This window comes from Trematomus bernacchii, unplaced genomic scaffold, assembly GCF_902827165.1.
Source record: "Trematomus bernacchii unplaced genomic scaffold, fTreBer1.1, whole genome shotgun sequence".
Classification (NCBI taxonomy): Eukaryota; Metazoa; Chordata; class Actinopteri; order Perciformes; family Nototheniidae; genus Trematomus; species Trematomus bernacchii.
This window is the reverse complement of record NW_022987683.1, coordinates 940,009-952,505: the sequence shown is the minus strand read 5'-3', so window position 1 is coordinate 952,505 and position 12,497 is coordinate 940,009. Positions and strand designations below refer to the sequence as shown.

General features: G+C 41.3%; 1 protein-coding gene across 1 annotated transcript in view; it reads right to left on the bottom strand.

The window, feature by feature from the left end:
- fgf11a (fibroblast growth factor 11a) overlaps window positions 1-12,497 on the bottom strand; it is an 81,312-nt gene that overhangs the window by 33,262 nt on the left and 35,553 nt on the right. The window contains exon 2 of the mRNA XM_034136389.1: window positions 3,341-3,451. Coding sequence (XP_033992280.1) covers window positions 3,341-3,451 — 111 coding nt within the window. The remainder of the gene's footprint in view (window positions 1-3,340; window positions 3,452-12,497) is intronic.

Genomic DNA, 12,497 nt, shown 5'->3' with positions numbered 1-12,497 from the left:
CAAGCCGATTTCGGCCGTCGATAGATGTCGATAGATGTCTGGCCATCGCTGAGCAGCCTGTCGCCCTACTCAGATTAGTGTGTCCCGCCCCGTCGTGTCTTTTCGGCCGTACCGACACCTTCCGCCGCCGATCGGGAGGCTCTTGGCTATAGGCCGTCGGCCAAATAAATCACTCTGATTGGCTGTTCAGCTTAGCGAATCAGTGCATGAGAAGCGAAACGGATGTGAGGGACCCAAACAAACTATTAAGAAGGCAAATCTGAGATTTCATTTAACTCCAGCTCTCGACACAGGTTCAGGAAAGCCCTCGGAAAGCTTCTCGCTGTAGAGTGAAAATGGAACGCACACGCTATTTGTTGTTTGTTTATATCACGCAGTCTGTTCTTCTTCTCTTGGTTATCACGCAGTCTGTCTTCCGGTTGTTGCCTCTTTTGAATGACGAATACACACTACCGCCGCCTGCTGGTAAGGAGAGTTATTGCCACGCATGCGCAGTTCGTACGTGCTACTTGGCCGTCGGCTGAAGTCTTTGCGGTGTGTTCCAGTGCGACTGTTGGCCAAGACGCAGGAGACGTGAGGCGACACAACAGTCGTGTTCCGTCGGGACGTGTTCTTTGGTGTCAGTTTGGTGTGTAGGCCCCTTAAGTCACATAAAACATGCTGTTATACTTTTTCTGCGGGACAAGCGCCGAGGGAAAAACTCCCAATATTTGCCTCACGGTTAAATCCATTAAAAATGTGCTGTTGTAAAGGAAATGTTCACAGAAAGAACCACACAAGTGACATTTTTTTTACTTCCTCCTTATGAAGATTATAAATCCAAATTGTGCAAGCATCATGTTTTCCCTCCAAACTGGTGTTATGACAGAAAAAATGCTGTGTTGCCACATCAGGGTTATCCTATAACACAATATTGATCTCTTTGGGAGGGTTGGATGGAATCCAGGGGATATGATGTTTTGGGCAGTAATCACCTAGCTGATGACCCTGCATCCCTGAGAGGAGTGTGTTAACATGGTTGTGATGTTGGTGTGTGAGTGTTTTCATCAATAGAGGACCTCAGCAGGTTTTTTGCAATAATGGGCGAAAACTTAAAGTCTCCATTCAGATCCTCAGAGAACTCTCTGCTTAAGTGACTTTAAAATACTGCATTTATAAGCTGAGTGCATGTAGACATCCGAAAAATAGTCTGATATGAATGTGAGAAATGGAGGAGAAGAACATTTTGAAACTGTGGAGGGCGCCCATCTGTGCCAAGGCAAATGGTGCATTCACATTCTCCACTGATTTCCCCAAAATCCCTAACCCTAACCCTAGATCAGAAGTTGTTCCTCTAGCTTTGGTGAAATATGGAAACAACTCGGAGTCTACAATAAAGATGCGTTGTATTTTATTTCTTAAAAAAATCTTAGATTTTTTGAATAACATATTGACAGACTCGAGTCGCATATTTTTGGACTCGAGACTAACATTGATAAAAGACTTGACTTGAAAAAAAAGATACTTTATCTTGTTCGCACGAGAAAGTTACCGGAGCGCCAAGTAGGAATCGGAGCACACAGGAGACAACCGTTTCATTGCAGACTGTAATGTTTCTGTTGGAAAATGGCAGTGCATACATTATTTTAGATATATTTTGAACTCGGACTCTCATTCACTTCATGAAATCGCTACAGCACCAGGAGGCAGCGGGACATGTAACTCCGCCTCTGAGAAGTGCAGCACCAGCTAAAGAGCGACCGCAGGCTGCTACGCTTTAACCACACACACCTCTACACACACACACCTCTACACACATCGAACTGCCCGATTAAACCCCCTATTACTCGTTTTATGAAAGAGATGTCCGGTCACTAAGGCGCATGATGTGTGTGTGTGTTTGTGCTCTGATCAGCTCTGCTCTCTCTCTGTGTGTGTGTGTGTGTGTGTGTGTGTGTGTGTGTGTGTGTGTGTGTGTGTGTGTGTGTGTGTGTGTGTGTGTGTGTGTGTGTGTGTGTGTGTGTGGTGTGTGTGTGTGTGTGTGTGTGTGTGTGTGTGTGTGTGGTGTGTGTGTGTGTGTGTGTGTGTGTGTGTGTGTGTGTGTGTGTGTGTGTGTGTGTGTGTGTGTGTGTGTGTGTGTGTGTGTGTGTGTCCGACAACGGCATTTGTTTTCAAACTACCATGAACAGTAATTTACACACTTCTGGCCAACTCCATATGTATATGTGGGTGTTCCCAAATGAAAGAAATGTGTTTAATCTTAATGTCGCACTGTCTGCACACAAACAAACACACACACATATCATGCGCCCTGGTACATACACTATTCCGTTGTATTGACTTTGATGCAATATTTATATGTGCACAGACACAGTTAGGAAACAATGAGACAGAGTCATATGAGAAGCACCTTAGAAGGTGCTTCTCATATGACTCTGTCTCATTGTTTTCCACAGTGATCTAAGCCTCTGCCTCCTGTAAAGCTTCACAGGTCCGTCGGTTATGTCCTGCGCGGCTCGGACAGCACCCAGTACAATCAGTCATAGAAAGTCTGAAGACGTTTTGCAGGGAGCGAAACGGCAACATAGCTGCATAATGTCTTTGTTTTTTTTTACATGTCTAGTAGTTTACTCCATTGAGTGTTGACAAGAAACACGTGTAGACGAAATATGTGTTTTGTTTTGATGTTTTGAGGTACGCAAAGGCGCGTAGTGACATAAGTGACGTTATGCAATTCAGATTTTTGCCGCGCATGCGTACCAGTTATGTGCACCCCTGATTATATTATTGAGGGAGAATTGTCCGGGGCTACAGAAAAAACATTCGGGGCTTAGGCGACGCCACTGGTGATGTATAGTATGTAAGTTAAATTAAACTAGTATGTTGAAAACATTATCTAGGATATAACGACATCCCGTGTTATTCCCCAAGTTTAAACCTACATTATGCTCCATATTAAGCAGAGGTTCTGCTGTTATATACAGTATTTTAAAACAAATGCCTTTTAGCTGGCGTTCACACACTGCACCTTGCCAAGTGTGCATACATGGCAGTGTTATCCTGCATGCATGTGCTGTAAAAATTAGAGATTTACAACCGTCCTGTTGGGAAGTCCCTTTTAAAATGTCCTTTGGCATATAAGCAGGGGAAACTCCTTGTTGTATATTACAGAGCTTTGAAATACACACCCTCATCAAACTAGCTGTGTGATCTGTGGGTGTGTGTGTGTGTGTGTGTGTGTGTGTGTGTGTGTGTGTGTGTGTGTGTGTGTGTGTGTGTGTGTGTGTGTGTGTGTGTGTGTGTGTGTGTGTGTGTGTGTGTGTGTGTGTGTGTGTGTGTGTGTGTGTGTTTGTTCACTTACAGAAGGAGCTGCTTTCGTCCTTTGTGCCTTCCATGGTGCCACCCGGCAGCATCTGGAGGTAGAAGCCGTGTCTGCAGTAAAGCCGCGTGACGATGCCCTTCAGCTGGGGCTCTGCAGAGCAAACACAGGGTTAAACACACGTTAGCATTCACGACACACACAAACACTTGTCAGGGCACGTGTATTAATGCATACGCCCACCTGTGAGCATTCACATTGACTAAACAAGAGGCTTGATATTTACACTGTGGAATAGTCAAACAATGAAGTGTGTGCACTTGCATGGGTGTGTGTGACTCTGGCCTTCAGCAGGATTGATGGGTTCTCGGTGTTGGCTAAAAAGAAGCATCTTATACGGGTTCAAGTGAGGCAAGCAAGGTGTGTTTTGCATGTGTGTGTGTGCTTGCTTTAAGCAGATGCCCATCACTCTACAATGGGGTGAGGCTAACATGAGTGTTGACCAAAATTCAGTTAATAAGACTTGGTGTTATTGCTAAAACAGCAAGGACATAGGAACTTTTCTTTGTTATAATTTATAAAGACAATTTGCTAGTTATTGTTCTTCTGCTTTGCTTTAATTAGTAAAATGTATTACTGTTTTTATTTTACTTGTAAATAACGGTCTTAGATCTTTCAATTATTATAAATAATACGCAACCAGCTGTCATGACGGCACCATTTTGTTTTTCCTTTAGGGTAGTTATGTTTGTTTTTGCAGGTTGTGATCATTATTCAGGGGTAAACCCTTGTTATGCTGCCTCAAAATGAGCAGACAACTCTATTTCCTGCATGTAAGATGGCAACAAGCAAGAACAACTTAACCGTCGTACTGAATGTTTTATGAAGCATCTCCTATCGTCTGTTTACCCCGCTCTAAAATACCAACTGTCGTCATTTACTCAGTGCACTTGGAGGCATCAGACTGTTGGTTTCAAATCAGGCATTTTCATCAGGGATAAAGTAGCGTGTCTTCTTTAAAACTTTAAGTGTTTGTGTTTAAGTTTCTTCTTTCTCAGGTCGCACACGCATGACCGAGGGGGGCTATCTCACTCGGAAGTGCTGAGGGTGACTAAATAGTGGATCAGAAGGAATGTCAGAATGCTGAAGTGTTTCCACAATCAAGTTTTAATGAGACACATCAAATATGGATGAGGACAGAGAAGTACGGGGGCAGCTGGCAGTTGGCCCTCGGATGACAGCAGGGGTGTGAGACAGAGATAGAGAGCGCAGAAGAGAAAGACATGCACTGCAAATCGTATCGTTCACCAAATGTACACTCAATTTTGTAAACAGAAAATGTGGAAAACATGGGAAACAAATATTTTTGTTTCTGTGCTAGGGCCTGAATCTAACTCGAGAGAGAGATAAAGAAGGGAACAAAAATGTTTTCTGAAGTGAATGAAATAAAAGTAATACAATTTGAAATGTAATGTTACTTCTATTGGTGATAAAAATTGATTTAAATGCCAGTAATAATGATTTAGCAGTACTTTTGCCTGTTATTCCTTGGCAGATTTATTTTTTCTGGCAAAAAATACAGCCACAAGAGAGTCCCATTTTCTGAACAAATCCAAGGCGGTGGTGTTTATAGCTTTTCTGAACTGCCTCACTCAAAGGCGGGGTGGAAACCGTGACAGAGCGCGGCGAGATGCAATGAATTGTCCAAAAGGGATAATAGTGCACAATTTTGTACAGTCCTGCACTGTCGTATACTGACACCTTAGTAGACCTTCCCTGTCGATACAACAGCAAAAACAAAGTTACTTTTCATGAAGAATACATTGAACTGCATATGTTAAACTGTAGAAGTAAACCTTGTGAAGTCTTAATATATATTCTTCATCAATGGAATTTAGTTGTGGAATCATTTGTTTAACATTTTCCAACCTATTCAACAATCATCGATTAAACGTGTTGAGTAAATATTCAACTTTTTGTCGTTGCAAACCTAACCTATCTCTCTGCAAACCTCAAGAAGTTGTTGAATGAAAGCTCATTAGGGTTTGAGTTAAGCCTTGAGGTCTGTGAATGACTCAAATATATGCTGGTGTGTAATCCCCCCCCCCCCTTTCATGCTGACAGTGTGACACAGCATGTTTGGAAGCTTTTCATCGGAGGCTCTGGCCTTAAGTTGCTGTAACTACTAAAAGATAAAAGCTCATCCATCCATCGCTGGCTGCCGAGACACAGAGAGGTCAAACGCGGAGTGTTGTAATCTGTAATATCCTGAGCGTTAATCCCAAATTAAGCCTCAGACCACACACCAGGCCATGTGCTGCCCAACACAACTGCCACAGTGCAGAGTAAATCAACAAACGCACACAAGAGGCGGATGTTGACCTTTAAACGTTTTCCGGTGACTATGCTGTAATCCAAAACATTGAACATGCAAGACTACTAGTGCATGTAAAGAGCCTTGACAAAGCTAACACACAGCATCAAACCATGTGGAAGCATCGGCTAAAAGCAGAAGAAGTGGCCTTGAGTGCAACATGAGGCAGTATATGAGTTAATCTGATCTAAATTGGCGATTCAATTCCACAAACACACAGACACTCACATATTTTTTGTTTGTGTAGAGGGTCTGTAGCACTGCTGGTTAAAACTGCATGAAAAGACCATTGTTAGCTTAATATTTATGAAGCAAAAACACTGTATAATAGTTTTCTATTCTTTATCATAACTGACTGAAGACAGGGGATCTGTATTTCTTTAGTTCGTAGATCTACTGTACTTCACACTATTCCATGACAGCTTGTTAAACAAGACTTTCAAAGTGATGGATGCTTTGTCCTCGGCACACTGAGCTCAGATTCTGTCCTAACAATGTCAACGCAGCATGAAACCTGTCTGAGTTTCAGGAGTTCAATGTAATGAGTTCCCTGGACCTACGGGTTCAGTCAACACACTCTCACTCCCTGATAGTCCAATAGCGACGCTTGGTCAGGGTCCCGTGGCGTGCAGTTGTGTCGCACCGAGTCTCCTTCGGCTTCATAAACGGATGCAAAGAGCTTTCAACTGATTGCAATGTATTCCCATCGGCGGCGGTATTTGACGCTCAGGGAAGCACCGCATTCGTTTGTGTCGGTGGCATTTAAAGGCAATGTGAGCGTCCATTCCCATTGGATAACGGAGAATTTTACACCCGGAAATAAGTATTCTCCTTACTGTCGATTGATTTTACAGTGATATCTGCACTACTCAACTCAAAAACACCAGATTATCCTTGTTAATGACACAACATTGATTGGTTTATATTGTGTACAATGGTTTTGTGTTTTTCCCCTTCGACTCTGAGAAACAAATAGTTGTATCGGAGTTTAGGATGGCAGAAGACAGTACACTACCCATAATCCTCAGCTATCGTTTGAGACTACACCATGCGCTTTCCTCGACAAACCCTGTGATTAGTCCTCAAGTTCTGTGATTGGTAGACCTCCGACTGTATTCCATATGAAAAAAAAAACTTTCGTAAAAGATAAAATCATACTTTATTCAGCTAGTGCTTGCTTTACTCTTTGAAATTCATCACATAAATGCATTGTAATAAATGGTTCGGCTGGTTTAGTTCTTTATTTATCTACAGAGATTGGGCCTCAGAATAGACCGGAAACTATTCTTTTACCGTTCTGTTTTAATTTCACAATAAAGTTAATAGTAATATTTTGTTTGATATTATTATTTTTTATTAACTAGACCGCTGGTTCATGTTAAGACCGTATTTTCTGTGTTGCTGTGGGTTTTTCCCATCGCTTTTGTGTTACAAATATCAAAACAATATATGTGTGGTCGCCTGTGGATCAAAAAATATATCCGTCGTAAACTAAACCAGAAACAGCAGTATATTTTATTGTGTTAACACTGTAAACGTTTTTAACCCAAACCACCTACTAGTTCAAGCACGTTATTACACGTTTAGAGTAATTGCAATGCAGGTAGATTGTGTTGCTTTTTAATTACTGTTTTTAAATGCCTTTTTCTTAATGTCTTTCATTTTTGTAAAGCACTTTGAATTGCCTTGTGTTGAAAGGTGCTATATAAATAAACTTGCCTTGCCTTGCCTTGCCTAGGGTCTGCTGCATGTTTTGTTGAATGTGTTATATTTGATGAAAACATTTAAATATTAAGGGTACATACAAATTAGGGGGAAAGTAGAAGGTCAATGATAGAAATATAGAATAGAAAATATCAATGATATCTAGAATAAAACAGTTTAGTGCCGGATGTACAAAGATATTAATAGGAGGATGTGCAAAACAGACAAACTAATTAGGCTTCATTAAAACATTAAATAATACTTTAAGTTAAGGTCTTCTTTTAAATACATGTAAGCAAAAAGCTTTGGGGGTATCTACAGATAAATATTAAGCCTGACAAAGTACTTAAAGTCTAATTGCATGGTTTGTTTTGGGACTTGACAATCAACTTTCGTGCAATGTTAACTATGTTGAAGCACTTATTTTAACCAATATTATACATATTTATTATACTCTTATAAGATGAAATGTGCAGAATGACAGTTTAATGATGGAGGTATACACACATATTGATAGATGTCTTGTAATGTACTTTTGAGGAACCTGCGACCCAAGTTTTTCATTCATTGCGTAACTACACCGTAGTTGTGTATATGATATGTCAATAAACCTTTGAAAATCTTGAAATCTTGAAAGGGATGTGCAAAATAGCCATTATATACAGTTTTTAATGAACGATTAGAGAATTACAAAGTAACAATAAATTGCATGTTTTACATGCTGCTGTAACAAAAACATTTCCCAACTTGGGATCAATAAAGTATATCTTATCTTATCTTAAGGTGATCGAAAACTACAATTCCCAGTAGAGACGCGCCATAGAACATGTTGCGAAACACACATATAGCCAGCATGTGTAGTTCTGGGGGGTGGGGGGGGTGGACACGTTCGAGTCCAGTTTTGGATAGTGTGCCGTGGTTTCATTCCATTTCAAAGAGCTGTTTGACGCTCGGTGTAAACTTCGCGCACTGCCACTCCAACATCCAATCAGAGAGCTTGAGGACTAATCACGGGGTTTGTCAAGCAAAGCGGCTGGTGTAGTCCTAAACGATAGCTGAGGATTATGGGTAGTGTAGTGTCTTCTGCCATCCTAAACTCCGAAAAAACATTTGTTTCTCCGATTCGAAGGGGAAAAATACAAAAGCATTGTACACAATTTAAACCAATCAATGTTGTGTAATTAACAAGGATAATCTGGTGTTTTTGAGTTGATGAGTAGTGCAGATATCACTGTAAAATCAATCGACAGTAAGGAGAATAATTACTTCCGGGTGTAAAATTCTCCGTTATCCAATGGGAATGGACGCTCACATTGCCTTTAACTGCCGCCGACATGGACCGATGCGGTGCTTCCCTGAGCGTCAAATACCGCCGCCGATGGGAATACATTGCAATCAGTTGAAAGCTCTTTGCGTCTGTTTATGAAGCTGAAGGAGACTCGGTGCGTCACAACTGCACGCACCGAGGACCCTGACCAAGCGTCGCTCTTGGACTATCAGGGAGTGAGCAAAAACGTTCTCAACCTCAACGAGAGCAAGACTGAGGTCATCTTTTTTGGACCGCAACCTCCAGCCTCTCCGGTTGATATTCTGGGCTCTATCAAAAAAAACATCCTCCCCTCGGTCATGAACCTTGGAGTGACCTTCACTAGCACTTTTAAATTCGACAAGCAGGTCAGCACCGTAGTAAAATCCTGCTTTTTTAAAATAAGACTATTGGCCAAAACCAAGTCGTATTTATCTTTTAATGACTTAGAAAGGGTTATTAACGCCTTTGTTACCTCGAGACTGGACTATTGTAACGCTCTGTATGTGGTTATGGACCAGGCCTCAATTAAACGCCTACAGCTAGTCCAAAACGCAGCTGCACGTTTGCTGACTGGCCACAAAAAGCGCGACCACATCACCCCTATTCTGGCCTCACTACACTGGCTCAGTTCGGCTCAGAATTGATTTTAAAATCCTTTTATTTGTTTTTAAAGCCCTAAATGGGCTGGCTCCGGCCTATATAGCTGAACTCCTCCATCGCTACACCCCAGCCAGAGCTTTAAGGTCTGCTGACCAGCTGCTGCTGGTAGTGCCCAAGACCAGGCTCAAAACCCGAGGGCACCGAGCCTTCGCAGCAGCTGGCCCTAGGCTCTGGAACACTCTGCCCCTCCATGTGAGGTCGGCCCAGACCCTAGGGGTTTTTAAATCTAAACTAAAAACACACTTCTTCTCTCTGGCTTTCTAGTTAGAGCGGAGCACGATTCCTGACTTTTCCGTGTGTTTTATTTTTACTTTGTTTTTAAGATATATCTGTTGTAATTTATTGTCGTTTATTGTGATTTGTAGTAATGTGTTTTTTATTACATGTACAGCACTTTGGCTCGACCAAAAATCGCTTTTAAATGTGCTATATAAATAAAACCTGATTTGATTTGAGACTGTGTTGGTTCAGTGGGTCCAAAATAAAATGTTTGCTCTTTTGACAAATTGAAGCATTACATTGGTGTTTGATGATACAGTGTTAGACCTAGCCACATCACTTGAACGTGGGATGACCTTGGCAACTGATTCAGCAGTCTCCTTGGCTTTTTGGTAAACTTTAGATGGTATATTTGCTGAGCTCTAAGGGCGATGATGTGCATAATGTATGCAGAAGTCAAACATGATTAGGGCAAGATGTGAAAACTTGTATCCCATATGCATACTAGGGTGGCCTGCTGGAGTTATGTTTGAATAAGAAGTATTCAATCAAATGTATCCAAAATGTTAATTACATTTCGAGAAAATTGTCTTAAAAACTGAAAATGCTTTCTTGTTTCAATCCACTACTATTAAGTAAATGTAAAGTATGAACATATTGCTTTGATTGCTGCATTTACCAGATGTAGTTACATGGACCATGGAGGCTAAAACATTCAGCAAGTTAACGCCTGACTTCAACCCAAGGGTTTAACTGAAAGGGCCCTTTGAAACTCATACTGACATATCCCGATTAAAGCTGCTGATTTTAAAACAAATTGTCCAAATTGAAAACAATGCAGAGTTCCCAGTTGTATTCTTGGCAGGGTTAAAAGGCCTCTGAAATTGCATTGAAACCATGGGACTATAAGAAATTCACACTTGTATAGCCAGCAATCCCACTGTCACATTGGAATGTATCCTGGGAATATCATAGCATTAGTGGACAGACAAGAGATTTGCTATCAGAGTTCATCATACTGGATGTCATGTGGTAGTATGTATGAGTGTGTTATGCATGAGAAAGATGTGGGTCTATAATTCCACAGACATTCAATGCCAATTATAGAGTGACCTTAAAAAAGAGCAGGATTAATTTGACTTATTAAGAATCTCAACCATTAAAGTCACCCTGAACCCTCCGGCTGCTCGATGCCTCAAGGCAGATGACAAGTGGGCAGTGTTATTTTCACCCCCCTGACACACTCCAATTCTCTATGTGTGTTGGACACCTCCAACGGGCTTGGCTGAAGAAGCAGAGAGAGTGTGCCAAAGATAATGTCTGTCTGTCCTTTCCTCTGTCTATACATCTTTCTTACTTTCTCCTCAAGGGTTTTGTTAAATGACTTCAATATTAGACAATTTGGGTAGGAGACAGTTTACCAGTGCCAACATTTAGAATCAGTACGGGTGATAGAGGTCAGGGTAGTAGATGGGTCCCTCTTTCTATCTTCCTACCCTCCCCTAAGCTTGATAACTAGCAACATGGGAACTTGTCCTTGACCCACTGCCCCCAAGTTTACCAAATGTAAATTGTTAGTTATTTCATTTTTGGCACCATTGTTAAAGTATTTGCATTGCTAAAATGGAATATGAACTGAGACAAACCCCGCATTATCTAGTAATTCTGTGTAACTGCCTTCTTCCCTGCATTTCTCCTCCATCTCATCTTCCCTATCTCATTCCAAAGATGTATATCCAATCAGCACAGAAGTCCTTACTTTTGCTCTTTTTAAAACGTTAAGGAAGCACAGTAGTGTCAATAAATGTCACTTAACAGCAACAGAAACTCTGTTGACTGACAAGAAGACGAGGGGGGAACAAAGAGTAAATCTCTTCACCTTTATTTGTTTTTCACAGGTAGTCACTGTATTTCAGCAGCACTGGTAGACACTGATGACTTGTAGATTTCTCATTTAGCGATTGCAGTAATTCCTATTTTTCTGAGACACTTAAGTTTGTCAAGCCACTTGAAACTGATGGCACTGCGCAACGGCTTATTATTATATGTCCATCTGTTTGCCGAAGTGTCATCTTCAATGCTCTCTGTTTGGTCTGTGTCAGCACTGACTCATTCGACTCCGGGGAGAACAGATGTGCTACTTCACTGATGCATCGCTGATATATTATGGTCATTGTAGTTCACTAACTGTTTCAGCGTTTGCTACATTAAAGCTTGAAAACTTCATCGGAGAGAATCAGCAGCTCTATGCATCATAGCACCCCAAATGAATCACCACAAACAGAGGAGAATGGCTACTGGTAAAGTTCGACGAGGTAACACTGTATAGAAAAAGTGATTATTTAAAAGTAAGTCATGTATACTGGACTAAATAAAGAAGGTTGGGAGAGAACTGAGATAGGTACCTTTAGAAGAGATACTGCTACAGGTAGTGTTTCCCAAAAGTTGATTAATTAGCTGTGTCCCAATTGTGTGTGTGTGTGTGTGTGTGTGTGTGTGTGTGTGTGTGTGTGTGTGTGTGTGTGTGTGTGTGTGTGTGTGTGTGTGTGTGTGTGTGTGTGTGTGTGTGTGTGTGTGTGTGTGTGTGTGTGTGTGTGTGTGTGTGTGTGTGTGTACTTGTAAACCTATCAAATAGGGGACCACAGCATTGTTACACATCCATGCACAGTGTACTTACGCAGAAAATGTGAAAATCTGTAGGCCCCCTGGTACACATGCTTGATATCAGGTTAAAATCATGTATAAAACCAAGTAGTACTCTATTTTATTCTAATTGTAGATATGAGGGGTCTTGCTTGAGGTTTGTGAGTTTTTGCTCAACACTACTCCTGCTGGCTGGTCCTAGCTATGTTAACCTTATAGGCCGATGACTAGCTGCCAAAGTAATATACTATGAAAATGAGTTTATAATATAGTACGTACTGCAAGTGGTA